At 35.2% G+C, this 18,287-nt stretch overlaps 1 protein-coding gene across 6 annotated transcripts in view; it reads right to left on the bottom strand.

Moving 5' to 3' along the window:
* UBR5 (ubiquitin protein ligase E3 component n-recognin 5) overlaps positions 1 to 18,287 on the bottom strand; it is a 162,542-nt gene that overhangs the window by 6,454 nt on the left and 137,801 nt on the right. For all 6 annotated transcript variants that reach the window (XM_043981253.1, XM_043981267.1, XM_043981273.1 and 3 more), the window contains 14 exons: positions 17,123 to 17,343; positions 16,855 to 16,975; positions 16,670 to 16,768; positions 15,743 to 15,986; positions 12,459 to 12,570; positions 11,787 to 11,931; positions 10,855 to 10,985; positions 10,173 to 10,233; positions 8,908 to 9,083; positions 8,527 to 8,611; positions 6,330 to 6,485; positions 5,937 to 6,050; positions 3,803 to 3,947; positions 1,192 to 1,277 (listed from right to left, as the gene is read on the bottom strand). In XM_043981253.1, coding sequence (XP_043837188.1) covers positions 1,192 to 1,277; positions 3,803 to 3,947; positions 5,937 to 6,050; positions 6,330 to 6,485; positions 8,527 to 8,611; positions 8,908 to 9,083; positions 10,173 to 10,233; positions 10,855 to 10,985; positions 11,787 to 11,931; positions 12,459 to 12,570; positions 15,743 to 15,986; positions 16,670 to 16,768; positions 16,855 to 16,975; positions 17,123 to 17,343 — 1,896 coding nt within the window. The remainder of the gene's footprint in view (positions 1 to 1,191; positions 1,278 to 3,802; positions 3,948 to 5,936; positions 6,051 to 6,329; positions 6,486 to 8,526; positions 8,612 to 8,907; positions 9,084 to 10,172; positions 10,234 to 10,854; positions 10,986 to 11,786; positions 11,932 to 12,458; positions 12,571 to 15,742; positions 15,987 to 16,669; positions 16,769 to 16,854; positions 16,976 to 17,122; positions 17,344 to 18,287) is intronic.

The raw sequence follows: 18,287 nt of genomic DNA, 5'->3' as shown, positions 1-18,287 counted from the left end.
AAGAATTTAAGAGAAATGTGTGAAGCTTAGTATGGTGGAAAAGTCTCACCAAACTAAATTAAGATCTTTAAAAAGAAGCCTATAGAAGAAGGGAAAGGACCTTCTAAAGACACCGCTTTTAAAAAGTCAAAGATGGATGAAAAGACCTCATCTATTCACTAACAAACACATATTAAGAACGTATTAAGGGGCAGCTAGGTGGATCAGTGGATAAAGCACTGGCCCTGGATTCAGGAGGACCTGAGTTCAAATCTGAGATCAGATACTTGACATTTACTAGCTGTGTGACCCTGGGCAAGTCACTTAACCATGATTACCCCCCTCTCCCCCCAAAAAAGGTTAGACCAAGAACATATTAAGTTTCAGACTCTGGAAATAAAAGAAAAAAAAATAGTGTCACAAGGGTTTACATTCTGTAAGTAGAAACACTGATAGCTGGGGGTTGGGGGAAGATCAGAAAAATTTTTTGTGTGATTGGCTACACTTAAGCTATGAAAAGAGCAATCTATTCAATGGGAAGGATACATGTATTAAACTTTTATAATTTCATTTTGAAAAAAGATTCATTGAAACAGGTAAAGAGCTGGCCAACTTTTTTTTACAATGTCTTTTTAAAAACAAAATTGGGGTTGATGGCCATACTAAGTAACTACTAAATACTAAAAAACTAACTAAATAGTTAAATACTAAATAACAGGGTGCTCAGCTTTTCATTACTGTCACCAGTGCCTCGCATATACCTACTTTGTATATAGAAGCTGTTTAATATAAATACCTATTGACTTAAACTATACCAGTTAGTCACTTTATTCCTCGTCTAGACTGTAACCCTGATCCCACTGACCAGTTCTGAAAATACATGGCACTGATCATAAGGAACAAGGGCATATAAATGAGCAATCAGAACTACCAAAAAAAAATATAACTGCATATATACATTATCAATGACAGATCAGCATTGTTTTCTTATATCAAGGAAAAAATATATTAAGAAAATTCACTATGCCTAGATAGAGCTTTATAAATGCTCTGAGTTCATAATGTAGTGGTCTGTGGGGTATATTGTGAAAAAATGTTTGGTTTTTGTCCCCTCACTCCACCCAAGGAAAAAACATGACTGACATTTCAGCTATCTAAATCTCACCTTAAATTCCCTTTCCAAATATTTTATGATACAGGCATTTGACTTACAAGGTCCTGCCGTTCTGTCATGCTCATCTTCTCCACTATTGACCAAAACCATCGCTTGAACTGTAAGAGTTTCTCAGCATTTTCTCCTAAGAAAAAAAATAATTTAAACTCAACCTTCTGTAGAAGATGTATTTAGAACATTGTGTAATTTCTTACAATAGAAAGAGATTTGACAGTGAAAATTATACATATGTACTGCATATACATCTATGCAATGTTCCATAGAATAAAAGCTTCTGAGAATGAGTCAGAATCTGAACCAACGTGACAAGGCACTTTGAAAAACATAGATCATACTGAAATGAAACAAGGACTCTAATTACAGTTCCTAACTGCTTCAATTTACCCAGGGCAACTCATGTAAGATGTTTGTTTTGGCTTTAGGTTTGAGTTGTAATTTTTTTATGTCCCAAGTATTAGCAGTGATATAATGAAGTGTCACAAAGCTACTGTAATTATCGTCTAGTAAGACAGTTAATCTACCTTCATTGTCCTTGTCCCAATCCTCCTTTATCAAGAATGGGGCAGAGGAAGAAGGGGAAATAGCTATCAAGATATACACATTAGTCTTAAAAATACAAGTAAAGAAATTCTTCACAAGTCAAAATGGTTTTTGTTTTGTTTAAATAAAACAATACATTCTTGGGGGGGAGGGGCGCACAGGGCAGGGCAATGAGGGTTAAGTGACTTGCCCAGGGTCACACAGCTAAACAATACATTCTTAAACAACATATTTCCAGTGTGTGGACTCCGGAGATGTCCAGTAATGTATTATAAAGGAAAAAATAAATGCTGTTTAACCAATAGGAGAATAGAGATATGTGTTGCAAACCATCATTTCATTCCTCCTCAATTGAATGATTTGTACCTTTTGGTAGGAGCATTAAGAGTTGTGTTTAGGTGGCTGGCGTGTTGCAGATGTAGAGAAAGAAAGCTAAAGTATTATATAACATGACAAAAGCACAAAACAAATTGAATTCTTTAATTATTTTATGTAACAAAGGTGTTAACTCAAGGCCAATTAATTGTGCCCTACAAAACTCCCAATTCAGCCTGAACCAGATTAAAATTTAATTGGGGAAATGCTTAGCAAAAATATTTTAAAATACAACACAACGTAGCTAATGTGAATTTGTAGTTTTCTAAGTCAATATACTAGTTTTCACCATAATGAGGGTCTATCTGTATTCATACTAACATAATTATTAGAAACCCTGGCATGAGTTGTACTTTTAAAGTAAGGGGGGTGGGAGGGAAGGGGAGGGAGAAGGAGAAGGATGGGATCCCGAACATTCAAACACAGGATATTGAATTCCACTAGATATTATACAGGCAGTGCTGTGTGTGTGTAGGCCTCCATCAGTCGCAGACAGCCATGGATCAGCGCCTGCTGTGTGGCTGTGCAGTCTGATACGGGAGCCGCAGCTCCTGAGTGACTTATAACCAGTAACTGCCACATCCCGTGTTGTATCTACCCCATGAGGAGTAGCTGGAGTGTCCTCTCCAGGGCGCTGGCCTGGGTGGATCAATATGGAAAACAAGTTGTTGGCCATGCAGCAGGTTTTCTCTCTCTGCGACATTGGTGGATCCAAAGGAGAGGCAGAGCCAATACAGTTTGGCACCAGTGCCGCCGCAGGAATTGCCAGAGGGATGTGATGTCCAACATCCAACTGCTTAAGGGACTCCGACTCCTGATTTTTCCTCGGGGTTAACTCCTGAAGCCTTTCCCATATAAGGCAGCGGAGGTTTAAAATCAGGGTTTCCTTCCCCATGGCGGGTTGCCTGCCAAGGCTAACGAGCCCCACCTGCCCAAAGCAACTGGTTTTAAGGCGCCAGTGACTCGCCTTTGCCCCTTCTCCTGTTAGTGGAAACAGTTCCACCACAAGAAGGCCAGGAGCTGGGCTTCGGTTGTCAGAGGCTATTTGAGACGCATGGTATTGGAGCATTTTATAGAGAGTGGGAATTTATCCCCACTCCCACCCTGGCATGACAAACCTTTGGAAGCAAGGTTCCAAAGGCAGTGCTGAAAACTCAATTATAAAGACCTGGGTACACAGTCCTGCTTTTGACACTGGCTTTAAGATTCCAAGTAAGTCATTTAACCTCCAAGTGACTCCAGACAACTTTCTAGAGCAGGTTCAGATCAGCTTTTATTCATTGGGCATTCCCTAAATCAATGAAAACATACAACTGGCCCAAAAAGGGGCTAAACACGATTTTTGGGAGGGAAGAAACAGCCAGGCTTTACATCACTTGAAGATTTGTTAAGAGGTGATTGTTTTCTTTTCCTAGCTTATATTAATTTATGCCTTCCTGATCATGTGTAAAACTACACGAAAACAGGAACGAGGTCTTTTAAGCAAGAAGTTCAGAAGATTTTTAGTCAAAAGATTTTAAGGCTCATGATTTAGGTAACCAAGAACAAAAAAAACCCCTTCATTTTACAGAGGAGAAAACGAAAGTTTAAGTCACAGCTGTTAAATAGCTGTATTCTCAGTTTAACAAAGATCTTTTATGAATACCTAACATAAGCGAGGCAGTTAAAAGATGCTAACTGACTGATTAATTTAGTAACAGTATCTTATTTCTTAAAATAAACAAAATTCCATACCTGATTCATCATTGAAAGAAGTGAAGCTGATCAACATTTGCACATTAACTTCACCACAACCATTTACCAAAAGTCTGAAATCTTCTGCTGTTAAATCTTCTAATGAATTCTTTGGAAGGACATCCAGCAAACCTTTCCTCATTGCCTATAATGGAAAAAAATACATTACTTTCATTCTCCTTTAATAAGTATTCTTCAGTTTGAACTATTTATTTACTTACGGGGCAATTAGGTGGCACAGTGAATAGAGTGCCAGGCCTAGAGTGAGGAAGACCTGAATTCAAATGTGACATGGTGTGAACCTGGGCAAACCACTTAACCTTGTTTTCCTCAGTTTCCTCATCTGTAAAATGAACTTAAGAAGGAAATGGAAAATCACTCCAGTATCTTTGCCAAAAAGATCCCAAATGGGGTCACAGAGTGTTGAACATGGTTAAGACAACTGAACAATGAAGCAGGAATGTACTGTGAATTTTTAAAAAAGACGGTTGGATTATAAAATTGAATAGAAATGCAAACCAAATGCCATGCAAGGATGGAAGGGAGGGGATTAGCATTTAGACAGCATCTATTACATGTTAAGCATTTTTTACAAAGTTGATTTCATATTATCTACACAACAAACAATGGTGGGAGGTAGATGCTATTATTATTCTCATTTTATAGGTGAGGAAACTGAAGCAGAGGTTAAGTGACTTGCCCAGGGTCACACAACCATTAAGTGTCTAGGGTTGGATTTGAACTCAGGTCCACTTTACTGAAGGCCCACGGCTCTATCCTCTGTGTGAGTCTTGCCTCTAAAGAAAAATATCAGAAGAGGTTCTACATGGAGGAAATAGATTTTAAGCTCAGACTTCTAAAAATGGAAGAGGAATAGGAGGAAATAATGTTTTGAATATTAATAGCATCTAGACTAAACACAATACTTTTAAGGTCTACAAAGCACATTATCCTAAAAACCTAAATTTATCCTCACAATCCTATGTACAGGAGTATTATTCTCATACTACTACAGATGAGCAAAGAGTCTCAAAGAGGGGAAGCAAACTGCCCTGGTGATAGAGATACTAGTGTCAGTAGTAGTATTCAAATTTATGTCAGTGAAAAGAATAGAAGGGGACCCCAAAAGACAGGGTGAGGGGGATCAAGTATTAGCTCACACCATCATGGTTCTGATGACCCCAGATTTCTTAAACAAAAAATGAGCCTAATGACTCTAAAGTGGGAATGCCTTTTTGCACTACAGATAGTTCTCATTTTGTGTAAGTGGACTGTTCTGTAGACATTTACATAAAATGATTATTGCCCATGGATATGGGGGAGGGAGAGAGGCAGAAGGAGCTGTGAGTCCATGGAAGAAGAGGGCTAACACATAGTTTAAAGACACATTGTTGAGGGACGGGAGAGAGAAGGGGCAAAGACAGAAGCAAGAGAGCAGAAAGAAGAATATGGGGGTTGAGGGGTAAGGGGTAATATGCAGTACTCAAGTGTAAGACAGACACTTTGGCCCACCTCAAGGCAAGGCCCCCATCCAGCGGTAGCAGTCTTGGTTCATTTGGCTTTCACTTGGAGGGTTTGAATTTTTTTTCAAATTAATTTGGCACAGGGTGGGGGGGAAGAGGAAGCCATGGAGTATCAAGACAAGGGGCACAAATGGATAAAGAAAGCAATAGTATTATACAGTAAAGTTATCATACATGTTTTTGGGGAATGTAGATGTCAGAATTCTTTAAGTTGGACTTGTATAATGTAAATTTCCATAAAGCTAGAACTGTCTGTATATTTGAATTTAAAATAGTGAAGATAAAACAGTTGCATACCTGTGAAGATTCTGCCAAACAATACCACTGTCTACTGATATAATAATCAGATTAAAAAAAAAAAAAGAGCAAATACCTAGTGTGTCCCACTAGACCCTAGTGGGTCTCTCAATTTTGGCACTTCGGGGCCTTCTCTCTCCGTTGTTTCTTACTCTCAGGAATGCACATTAAATTTAGGTACTGTTGTTATTCATTCTTGTATTAAAGTTGTAATAAACAAGAAAAAACCAAATCCATGCTAAGGCTGAGAAGATTTAGGTTTCTACAACTGATGAATACTAGATTACAGCAAGAAATTCTAAGAAAATACTTACATGTAAAGGCTGTTCGGCAACTACCAACATTCTGTGTTCAGCATATTTCCGTACATACTCATATACATTCTGAGGGGTGACGGGTATATTTACACCATTAGGAATAAGTTCAACCTATGCAAAACAAAGGCATAGTTTCATTTAAAAAATTGGAAGTAAAAAGCAGAAAATCAATGCAAAGGTATGTCAGCTCTTAAGAATATTAGATTAGTAAAATTTTTAAGTCTAAAAATAATTCACAAGTCAATATATACCTAAAATATAAAACTTATACTGAACACATCAGAACATCTTTATTATTATTGATTTTTATCTAGTTCCTTTCATTATTCATTAATTTTATGAATAATAGCATACTTCAGATAGAATCCTAAACCCAGGAATTTTACTTACCTGTCCTCCACCCTCTTCTTTGCACAGGTCTATTGCAAATGCCAAATCCATTGCTGCAAAAACAGCATCAGCATCTGTACTCTGTGAGGCGAGGATAAGTTGCCGCAAACTCTCATACATAACAGGATCAAAAAATGCAAAATCATGCCAATTAACCTAATAAAAGATATTTTATGACATTATTACAAAAAACTTCTTATATCATTACATGAAATTATTCATTGTGCTGTTTACAGCTAATAACCCAGGGCAAAAAGAGTTTAAAAAGCACACTAGCTGGTAACAATTTTGCTCTGGAGAGGCAAGTTTAATAGATCTATTATTCTGACAATGTACTCCAGTGTTGTGTGACACTATAAGTCATTTTTTAAATGTACTTTTTACGTTTCTTATTCTGTACTTAAGGAAAGAGAAGTCAACATTCTTTTTAATCTATGTTCATTTATAATACACTGAATAAAATTTTTGGCATTTCTTTAATTTGAATGGTGGCATATTAATATAGGTAGGACAGTTTAAAGCACATGTGAAGGGAAAATGCAATGAACAAAGACTGGAGTCTTTGCTATCGATATGCCTTCATATAGCTCACTTAAATCTCTTTGGAATTTAGTTTTCACTTGCAAAATAAATGGGTAGGACTATCATCTATGATCTTTAAGACCCCTTTGATCAATATTAAAAGTCTATGCCCACTTTCTTTACATTACTATGGAACACTGTAGCTAATGTTGGACTTGGTTGATAGGTTGGTTGCTTTTGCAGAACTAATTTTTTCCCCCACTTATTGTAGTTACAAGGAATGGCTCTTGGAGAAAAGAGAAAGGGAGGGAGGATATGTTGAGAAATGCTGACATTAAAAAAAGATAGTAATAAAATTTATTTTTAAGAGATTAATACAGCAAAATATTCACTAGTATATCAGTCAATCAACAAGCATTTATTAAGCACCTCTTATGTTCCAAGCACAGGGGATCCAGACATTAACAATATCCTAATTGGGCGTCCTAAATTATAATCTTCTCTCTAAGTCATTATACAACCAGATGCCAAACATATTCCTGAATCATGCATCTTTTCCAACTCAGGAAGCTTCCCCTTTTAAAAAAAATCTTCCATGATAAAAAAAACAAGTCCTCTGACATTTGCAATATGGGCCTAACCTACTTTCCAGACTGATTTTGTAATTGAGAATTATGCATACATCCTATATTCCAGCCAAACTGTATATAATATTCTATCTCCTACACTTGTAACTTCACCCAGTCTGTCTTCTCTCTTTCCCCATTCAAAGAATCTTCTCTCTTCTTACCTACACTACTAAAAATCCCAAGCTCTCTTAAAAGCTCATACAAGCATTCCTCCTTTCTTGACCACTTCCCTTCCCACAATGGTTAATGACTTGTGGCTACTATCCCTAACAACTGAAATTACTTTGTATTTATCTAATTGTCTTTCTCCATCCCCACTCCCCAGAATATAATCTCTTTAAGGAGGACAATTGAATTTTTGCTGTGGCATCTACCACAGAGTCTGGTACATAGCCTAATATTTAACAAATGCTTGTTGAACTGAAATATTTGACTGTGGTTAGTAAATTCTATAACCTGGCATTGTTACACCTTCACCCAGACTGGAATAATAAACCAAATGTGTAAATATAACAAACAATGATTATCAAGTTAATCATTTTGATAATGTTTTATTACTCATTTTAGGGGACTCTCCTAAAATATTCTGTTATCCCACTTATTTTTATTTTAAATGAGCATCTGTCAATTTTGTCAGCATGTAAATACATAAAAACATTCTGCATAATAGTATATAGAACCTTTGATTTTTAATAATAAATTGTATACAAAGAAAGATATAATGATTATTTTATCAAACAAGCAATTGTGAGAGTGGAAAGATGACTGGATTTGGAATCAGTGGATTCAAGGGGTCAAGCCTCCACCACGTAATAGCTATGACTCTGGGAAAATCACATCGTTTCTAAGCCTCCATGTCCTTATGTATATATAAAATGGGAATAAAATGATTTGAACTACCTACCTTTCAAGGTTGTTGAGATCAAAAATAAAATTTAATGTATGTAAAGTGCTTTGTGCACTGTAAAGCACAACATAAATGTGATCTATTATTATCACTATTGTTTAAAGACATTAACAAAATCAGGCTACTTAGAATCACTTACTTTTCTACCAAGCAATACTTTAATTACATGCCTATTCAATGTGATAGGACACAGTTCATTCTGTAGCAAGCAGAGTCCAAGGATTCTGAAGACGAAAAATAAGAGGAAATTTATGAAGCTGCAACTTAAACAATACTGAAGTATGGCATTAACACATACTTAAATATTCTCTAAATGTGAAACATTAATTTCATCAGGTAATTTCTAAGGGCAAAATTTATATTTAAGAGTGACGTAGGTAAAGTGTGTATGCCTGTATATGTATGTGTGGCTTTATAAACCAACAGATTTTGATTCTATAGCTGAAGTAAATGTATGTAACTAAATCCATAAACCAACATTTTTTTAATAATCAAAATTTAAGATTGGTCATTATCTTACCTGCCAATATTTCTGAAACAATTTAACCTTGCTTCTGTGTTTTTGCCAGGTCTTGGAGTATAAAAACCTCTTTTTCCAGGCTGGTAAAACAATGGAGCATTGTCATCACCATCATCTGTATCATCTAATTCCATATCTACTACACTTCTACTGGAGCCATGTCGTTTTCGGTTTTCCTAGGATCAAAGAATACCAGAGATTAATTAACAAAGGTTATTTACATGGTGAAGCTGCAAGTAGTAATACTAGAATGTTTAGTCATTTGGGTTTTCTGCACTGTTGACTATATCTAGGTAGTTTATACTAAGTCCTATGTCTGTCCCCTTTAAAAGAAATCCCTACTACCTACTGATCTTAATTATGTCATCATAGTCAAGATTCTCCTTTAACTCTAACCTAAATTCCCCTTGCACAGTGACTATCATTCATGTGACCCTCATCCACATTCAATTCTCCTTGTTTTGTTTTGTTTTGTTTTGGGGCAGGGCAGTGAGGGTTAAGTGACTTGCCCAGGGTCACACAGCTAGTAAATGTCAAGTATCTGAGCTCACATTTGAACTCAGGTCCTCTTGAATCCAGGGTCAGTGCTTTATCTACTACACCACCTAGCTGCCCCCTCAATTCTCCTTTTAAAAATTATTCCACCTAGGCAATTCAAGTTCTCTTAAAGGCATACCAAATCAAATCCAAATTCAGAGTATGCTTTAAATGAGAATAGCCCATGAGTCCTAACTTAATCTGTGATGAGTAAATATTATGTTAGTTTCTCTTTCTTCTATTATCTTTTTGTACCTTTCTTCATTCATCTTTTTTTTTTTTGGGCAGGGCAATGAGGCTTAAGTGACTTGCCCAGGGTCACACAGCTAGTTAAGTGTCAAGTGTCTGAGGCAGGCTTTGAATTCAGGTCCTCCTGAATCCAAGGCCAGTGCTTTATCCACTGCACCACCTATCTGCCCCTTCATTCATCTTTAACTACATTAATTTCAAATGACAGCAATTTATAAGCCACAGAGCTCCCTAAGCATTCTGTGCTAAAATGTAGTCAAGTATCTATAAGGACTACTAATGACCCCATTGGCTGAAAGGAAGAGAATAGGAAGAAAGAGTCAAGTAAATAATCTAAACTTTGATGAGGACAAAAAATAAATTCTATTTTTATTTTTTGGATATTCACTCAGAATCTTAGGAAAAACAAGTAGTGATAACTAGCTAACTTTCTCTAAGTACTTTTGTCTTGATCCTGTTTACAAAAAAAGATTTCATACCTGCACCTTTTCTGAAGAATCAAGCAACCCAAGGTCCAAGATACTATCAGCTCCATTTTCCCTTGAGAGAAAATAATAATGATGTATGTTATACAAACAGGCAAAGGAAATCAGAATATCTAGAAAAGATTAAATGCACAGTAAAGTGAATAATGAGACAGTGCATACATATATAGTGCCAAAATGTATACTAGAGACAGTAACTGTTTTCAGAGTTAACAATTCAGAATCAACATCGTCTTTGTGGAGAAGAAATAAACTGGGCCTTAGAGAATAGGTGAGAATTTTCTGGGACAGTAGAAAAGCACCCAAGTGGGAAGTACAGGGAAAATAAAAAAATCAGCTCTTTGAACAAAGTGAGACCCTACTTTTTTAGAAAATATGACAACAAAAGGGAATAATAGAAATTTCAGCTAAAAAGGAAACACATTAGTATATGGAACCATCTCAATACCAGGCAAATGAGGACTTTTGAGGACCTAAGGGACTTTAGATGTCTGATTGTAAAGTTTGTTAATAGTGAATTTGGGGGCACTGGGTAATGAACAGCTCAAGAATGTTGCTTTAGTGTTCAAATTAAATAAAATTTGGGAGTAACTACATAACATTTTAAATAGAAAGTCTTCAAATAATCTAAGCATGAAATGTTTGGTTTTTTTTTCCTCCACAAATATTTATTTACCTTCCATGTGCAATAATAAGTTCCATGGCCTCATCTACCCTTGCTCTCAAAGAGTCCTCACTTGCTAGTAGAAGTAGCAGCTGAGCAGGGGATAATTCCAATAGCATACCTGTGATTTTACTTGCAAATGCCTATAAACAACAAAAGAAAGTTATTCACCAACAGATCTCCTAACTGTCCCCTGTTTAGTCATAGAAAACTATTCATAATATACACATATATGGCTTTAATATGAGGTTCAGAGACAAGTGACTTAAGTCATATAGGTCTTAAATGGCAGAAAGGAGTCAAACCTGGGTCCTTTGCTTCCAAATCCAACAGAATCCAGGTTCATCCATTATACTTTATAGATTTATGATTGTATTTAAGGCTAAACATTTTTACTAAAATAAATGCACATCTCTCACAACAAAAGTTTAACTAAATCCTACCTCATGGCCTGGTGGCAGTTTAACCCTGCTCATCTTTCCCCAATACCCATATAGCTAGACATATGCAGAAACAGTGGTTGTGTAACTATATCATAAAACAATTTCTCTATATAGAAAAATTCTCTATATAGAAAAAGACATTCTCTATGTAGAAAAATCTGCTTGTATAACTTTCAATAAGTATACTAATTTGCAAAGTTGTAAGATAACCACTATCTGTAACTTCTAGTTAGCTAATTTGAATAGTAAACCATTTGTAACAAATGATTTTACCCATTTAGAACCAAGCTTCAAAATCACTCATAATGGGAGAAGAAATAACAAGCTGTAGAAACACTGTATGGGCCATATTTCCCTAACTCTACTGCATAAAAAGTATTGGGTAACTCTGGGAAGATATGACTGGCTGACTTACTAACAAGGACAGATATAATTCTAAACCAAAAAATCTTGGGAAATAATACAGTTAATTACAATTTCACTCATGCATTCTGGTCTTACTGGTTGCATTGCTTGAACCCGGGGGTAAAGCCTCTCGCCAAGTGCCTGACGATGTGCTGGAAGAGGATCAGGATCATCACTAGGATTGCCTTCAGATGCTGGCCTGAAAGGCCTTGTGTCAATGGAAAGCTGTCTCCTAAAATCCCTGAAAACCAAAGAAAGCTAATACATTTTCCATATAATTTTATCTCCCTCAAGTACAAAGTGAAATCCCAATATCAGAAGTAACAGAATTAGAATATAAAATTGCCTAATTCCAATTATAAAAGGTTAACAAAATTAATTAACTTGACTTTGCTAGATTAAGTAACTACCTAGCTGCGACATTTATGTTAAATATCACAACTCCAAGAAATATTATGAAGTCAATCAAAATGCCCTGACCAATAGGATCCTGAACAGAATATTCAAAAGTAAAATTTCAATGTAGGGAGGTTAATCCTTTGATATACAAATTATATAATTCACATATACTCATTAAAGGAGAACTTTTATAAAGCACTATATGGCTAGTTTACTTTTGGTTATGATATACACACACACACATGTCATAAAATTTTACTTTAAAAAATACTATGATTCCTATTTTTCATTAATTCATAAGCATGTCGTATACTTGCTAGTCAAAAGCAGTCAGTACATTATAATTCAATAAACAAAGAATTAGCAGACCTGTCTCTATCTCTTCGGGATCCTGCTCGCAAACCACTACTCCTCCGCATTTCCCTTTCTCTTTCTCTTTCCCGATCTCTCTCCCCTCTGTTCCTTAATCTCTGCATTAAACCTATAGGAAAAGCAAAGAGCCAAGTTCAGTGACCAATTCTCAAGTAATAATTAAAGATTGTGAAAGATCATAAGAATCTGCTTTTGCTAACACACAAAATCTTCTCTAAGAAAGATGTAGTAGCAAACAAAGTGCTCTCTCATATACAGAGTGTATCTCTATATAGAGTATAAGTATGTGCGTGTGTGTATACACACACACGCATATATATCTCACACACACACACACACACATTTCACAACAACTGTGATAAATGGTATTATGAAAACTTCTTAATGGCATGTCAAATTATATGGCACACTATGGTTCAATAAATTAATGTCCCAAGATTAGACCAAGAACTTTTGTTTAGTGCAAACAAAAAAGTGATGCTGGTCCATATTTTGGAAAAGGTGCTAGATATAGGGGCAAAATATTGTACTTCCTTTGCCACAAAAAAGAACTTATGTTTCCTTATAACCCAGAACAATGCCTGGAACATTCGACAGATCATAAATATTTATTACATCAATAATTTATGTCCTGAGCACAGACTTATTTATGTTCTTCATCCTAGTTTCTCACTACTTCAACTCTTGCCTTTGTAGGAAAAAGAGTTTTACAACACACTTGTAAATATCCATGCTACAAAATGAAATAGAAGTTGTAAATAAAAAAGGGTCACGTGAAATGTTAGAGAAAAAAGATTGTTTTCAACTGGGGGTGGTGGGGTACAGATTGGGAGGGAAGAAAAGGAAAAGAATAAAGGAAATCTTCCTGGAAAGGTGAATTTTAGTAGAGATTTGGAAGGTATAGGGAAGATCAGGAGAAAGGATGGAAGGATATTACATTCCAGTTATGAGGAACAAGGTGAACAAGCATAGAAGAGAAAAATTAGAGGAACAGCAAAAGTAATCCAAATTAGATGAATATAAAGTAGCATGAAAAAATGGAGGGGAGGGTGCTGCCATTTGCAGAGGAATCTGACTACCAGGCAAAGTATGTTGAAATCTCACAGGCAACAGTAATCCATTTAAGGTTGTTTTGAAAAATCTCTTTATATGTTCTGAATTTTTGTTTTTGTTTGGTCTGATAGCATGATTCCAATTCTTGTTCCCTGGGAGTGTTTTTTGTAAGCAACATCTCAGACTGAATTTGAATTATTACTAAAGTTATGAGTTAGGCTTATTTTTCCTCCATGTCCCTACTAATTTTCTTTGATGTTATTGTTTCTCTGTAAAAACAATAATTTTCCCCAGTTATTTTTCTTAATCTCCACCAAGGCAACTCTATGCCTACATGCTCTCTTTCTTTATCGTCAAGAATATGCACTTCTGTAATCTGTCAGTTTGGGGAGTTTTACTAAATCTTTCTTCCTGTTACCTACTTACCTAATTATTTTTCTGTTTTTTCTTTCTGTTAAGCAGTCAAATAAAATCCCCCTTCTACTCCTTTTATTATTATTTTTTTAATTACACCTTTTTCTAAAAAGATTTCTTTCTTTCTTCATTAATATTCTTCACTCTGTTTATTCTGGCAGCTACATGGCAGAGTGGAGAGAGTGCTGAGCCTGGAGTCAAGAAGACCTGAGTTCAAATCTGTTTTCAGACAATTTCTAGCTATGTGACCCTGGGCAAGTCACTTTATTTCTCCCCTATCTTCAAAGTACTTGTTAGCTCTTCACTATCATCATCATCATCATCATAGATTCTTATGCTTTGATTCGGGTACTTATATATACTCTTTAAGAAGTAAGTCTCTGTAACAATCCTCATGGAATTAAAATTATCTAAGGTTCCTATTGAATTCACTCTTATAAGCAAATTCTTATTGCTGGAAAAATTATAAGGCAATATGGCAGAAATTAAGTTTAAACAAACATCATATAGGATATTCCACAAGAAATTTAAAATAGATGTGACCTTATAATAACATGTCATACCTTTCACAACTATAGGTAGAGGATTATTAACTAAACAAAGGATAGATGCAATTAACAAAGATAAAGATGACTGTGATTACATAAAACTTAAAAACTTCTGCACAAACAAAATGCATACATGTAAGGTAAAAAATATATGTGTATACACACACACACACACACACACCCCTGCAAAAGTCATTTCATCATAGAAAAGTGGACAAAGGATATTAACAAAAAAAAAACAACCTAAAAAGAATTGTAAACTATTATCAAACTTAGGAAAGAGTGTTCCAAATCACTGATGATAACATACAAGGAAATCAAAACAACACTAGGTTTCCATATATGCTCTGCAAAATAACTAAGATGGGAATGGCTGATATGGGAAGATACACACTCCAATGCATAGGTGGTATAGCTGTGAATCCAATCATTTTGGAAAACAATTTGGAAGTATGCAAATAAACTGACTAAAGTATTTATACCCTTCTAGGTTTGAACACAAAGAAGGTACAGAAAGACTAGGAAGCTGTCCTCATCATAAGGCTGAGAAACTTCAAGTATATGAATATATATATTCTATATATTCAAGTATATAGAAAAAGAACAGGAATGACCAGGATGACAGCTATTTCCTGGCCTGATCCATGATCTAAAGGAAAAGGACCCTCAACTCTAAGTGCCGTCAAGATACAGAAAACCCTGGGAGAATTACATTTTACTTGACCATTTTTCACAACTGCCAATTCAGCTTAGATATAATGCTTCACTTTCTCTCTTAAGGAGATTAAAAACAAAACACCACATGATAATTTCTGAACTGGGGTGAGGGTTAGGGGAAGATGGGAAAGATTTAGAATCTTAGAATTTAGAAATTTAAAGTTTAGATAGATATAGAAATGAAGAAACTGTGATCCAGAGGAGTTACTTTTCTTTCCTTTAAGACTATGACTTCTTGGCATGAAGGGAAAATCTATTTATTTTTGTGATGAGTTAATGGTAAGTACAGAAGGTCACCTTAACAAAAACTACTAATGTAGTTTAGTCTTCAGTTTAACTAGCTGTGCTCAGAAAAATCTGAGTGACTTAATGTTTAATTTTATAGATATCAGTACATATTATGGACTTAAAAGTTATTATATTTGGATTTTAGACCAAATACTATACAAAACTATATATAAACATAAAATATTTGAATATCCATAGTATAAAACTATTATGTTTTTTCACCATCAATAAGGGATGGAGTTCACCATATAGAATACTTACTGGTATGTGTACCCTTGTTGGCATTCTGAATACAATCCAAATTTGGCAGTTTTTCATTTGACAAAAAAGCTTGTGCAATAGCAGTATAGAAACTTCGTGCCACACCACTGCCCTCTCCTGGTTCATCCTTAAATGTAACTTTTACTCTATGTACAGCCATTGGAGTAGTAGCACATCTGCGACCAAAATGATTGTTAAGTTGCCTCATTGTTTGCTGAATTAGAAGATCTCGATCTCGATCAACCTAATGAAATCCATAAAGAAAAGACTCATTTTCCTGATCAAAAAAATGCAGTGATTATTTTTCGTAGATAAAACAACTGAAAATATAAGTAGATTTTTTCATTAACAATTTTGAGATATTTCTCATGCATAATTAAAAGCAATAAAAATTCTTAATCTTTCCCAAATTGTACTTTCTCAAAGCAATAGTCTCAGGTGGACAGCTGGAGGCAGAGTTAGGGCAGTGGGCTTGGAGTCTGGAAGATCCAAGTTCAAATCAGCTTCCAGCCACTTATGGGCTACCCAAATTAACCCCTGCTTCCCTCAATTTTCTCAACTGTAAAATGGATTAATAGCACCTACCTTGTGGGGTTGTTATGAAGATCAAATGAAATTATTTTTATAAAGGGCTTAATAGAGTACCTGGCATGCATGCAAGCACATATACAAACGCACTATTTAAGTGCTCATTCTCCATCTCCATTCATGTAACTTAGAACAAAATTATCTTATTTCTAAATTTTCTCAGAACCAGATAATTGTTACTCTATCAGTAGTAAGTTCACTGTAACCATCACAGAAAGTGATACACAATTTATATTTAAGAATTAAAACATGCCTCAAGCTTTCTTCTCAACATTTTTCTAGGAATTGAACTTTTAGAAATATGTACTATAAACTGAAAAATTAACGCAATACCTTTACCTCTAATGTTAAATCTCTTGATTGCTGATTTCTCAGTTTTTCCATCTCTCTACGGAATTTTGATTCTTTTACTTCAAAACCACCTAATTCAGTGAGGATCTTAAAACAATTACAAAATGACAGCATTAGTTTCTGAAATGTAGCTGAGAAGACAGAAAAGAATCTATAACAAAGAAACTACATACTGATCCAGGTTCTGCTCCAACATCCTCCATGAACACCCTGCCAAATAACTCTAAAGACAGCCGCCAGCGTCCCAGCAACATATCATGAGAGATAACCATTCCCATGAAACTGCATTGAGGCCTGGAAGAAAAAGAGGGGAAGTAGAATCATTTAGCTAACACTGCAGATTAATTAGCAATGTAAACTATAAATTAAGACTTCTGCTTTAGTAGTCTTATCTACTAAATCATAGCCTTGATGAAAACCATATTAATATTTTTTAAATACCTGAATGATGTTAGAGGAGGCCCTTCACTTTCAGTCAATCCTATTTCAGCCAACAAACTACTTTTCAATTGTGCTGCAAGGTCATGAGCAGATGGTCCCGGTTTTGAACTCTCAGATTCTTCTGTCAGCAAATTTTGTTCTTCCCCTTCTTTCTTTTGACGATTTTGCATGTTCATTACATTTTTCAGGTTGGCAGCATAAGACATTTTAGTTGGAAGAACCTGAAGAATTTCAGGAATGAGTGATATATTTCAGAATCAATTCTAGACATCATTTCAACTTAATACTTCTCTACAATAGTCAAAAGAAATAATTCCCTTCAAGAAAATCTGACAATAGTAATCCAACCCACTGATGACTCTGGCCAGCACAACCTACCTCCTCTGCTGGGATATTAACTACTGCTTTTAAAATTCACATTAGCATCTAAGAAATTTCTAAGACATTTTTATATTTCTGGCCATATAATTCCCCTTCTAATTCTTATCATTTTCACTTTGTACTATCTTCTGTCCCTGAAATATTTCCCGAACTGTTTTCAACTACATTTTTTTTTCCATGTAAACTTTAAGGATAAGTATTTTTTTTTGATTCCCAAATATACATATCATCATTCTTTTAAAAAGGCAAACACAATCATTTAATATAGTAAAGGAAAATCCCTAGCCACAAAATAAAACTCTAGCACAGGTACATAACTTGGACAAAAGTATATTTAATATGAACTTTAATTATTTGTATTAAAAGTGAAAGTCCAGTTGAGGAAATCTCTTCAATAGTTATCCTAATTTCATCTCAAAGTTTTTCAAATATAAAACTAATGTTTTTAAAGTATATAAAATTCTTGGGATAATTTCAAAGATAGGAGGAAACTGATTCTAAGATCACATTTATTTTTCCACAACAATCTTATAAACAAAGCACATTTTCCAGAAGACATAAAGTTTAAAGCCAAGATTAGGACTAAGTAAGGTCTTCTTATTCTCAATAGTGTCCAACCCCCCAAATATATCATGTCACCACACTAATATTTTACTGAATAATGTTTTTGGGTTGGGGGGCAGGGCACTGGGGGTTCAGTGACTTGCCCAAGGTCACACAGCTAGTAAGTGTCAAGTGTCTGAGGCCACATTTGAACTCAGGTACTCCTGAATCCAGGGCCAGT

Source organism: Dromiciops gliroides, chromosome 1, assembly GCF_019393635.1.
Source record: "Dromiciops gliroides isolate mDroGli1 chromosome 1, mDroGli1.pri, whole genome shotgun sequence".
In the NCBI taxonomy this organism is placed as follows: domain Eukaryota; kingdom Metazoa; phylum Chordata; class Mammalia; order Microbiotheria; family Microbiotheriidae; genus Dromiciops; species Dromiciops gliroides.
The sequence above is the reverse complement of the archived record's forward strand: the minus strand, read 5'-3'. Positions and strand labels throughout refer to the sequence as shown.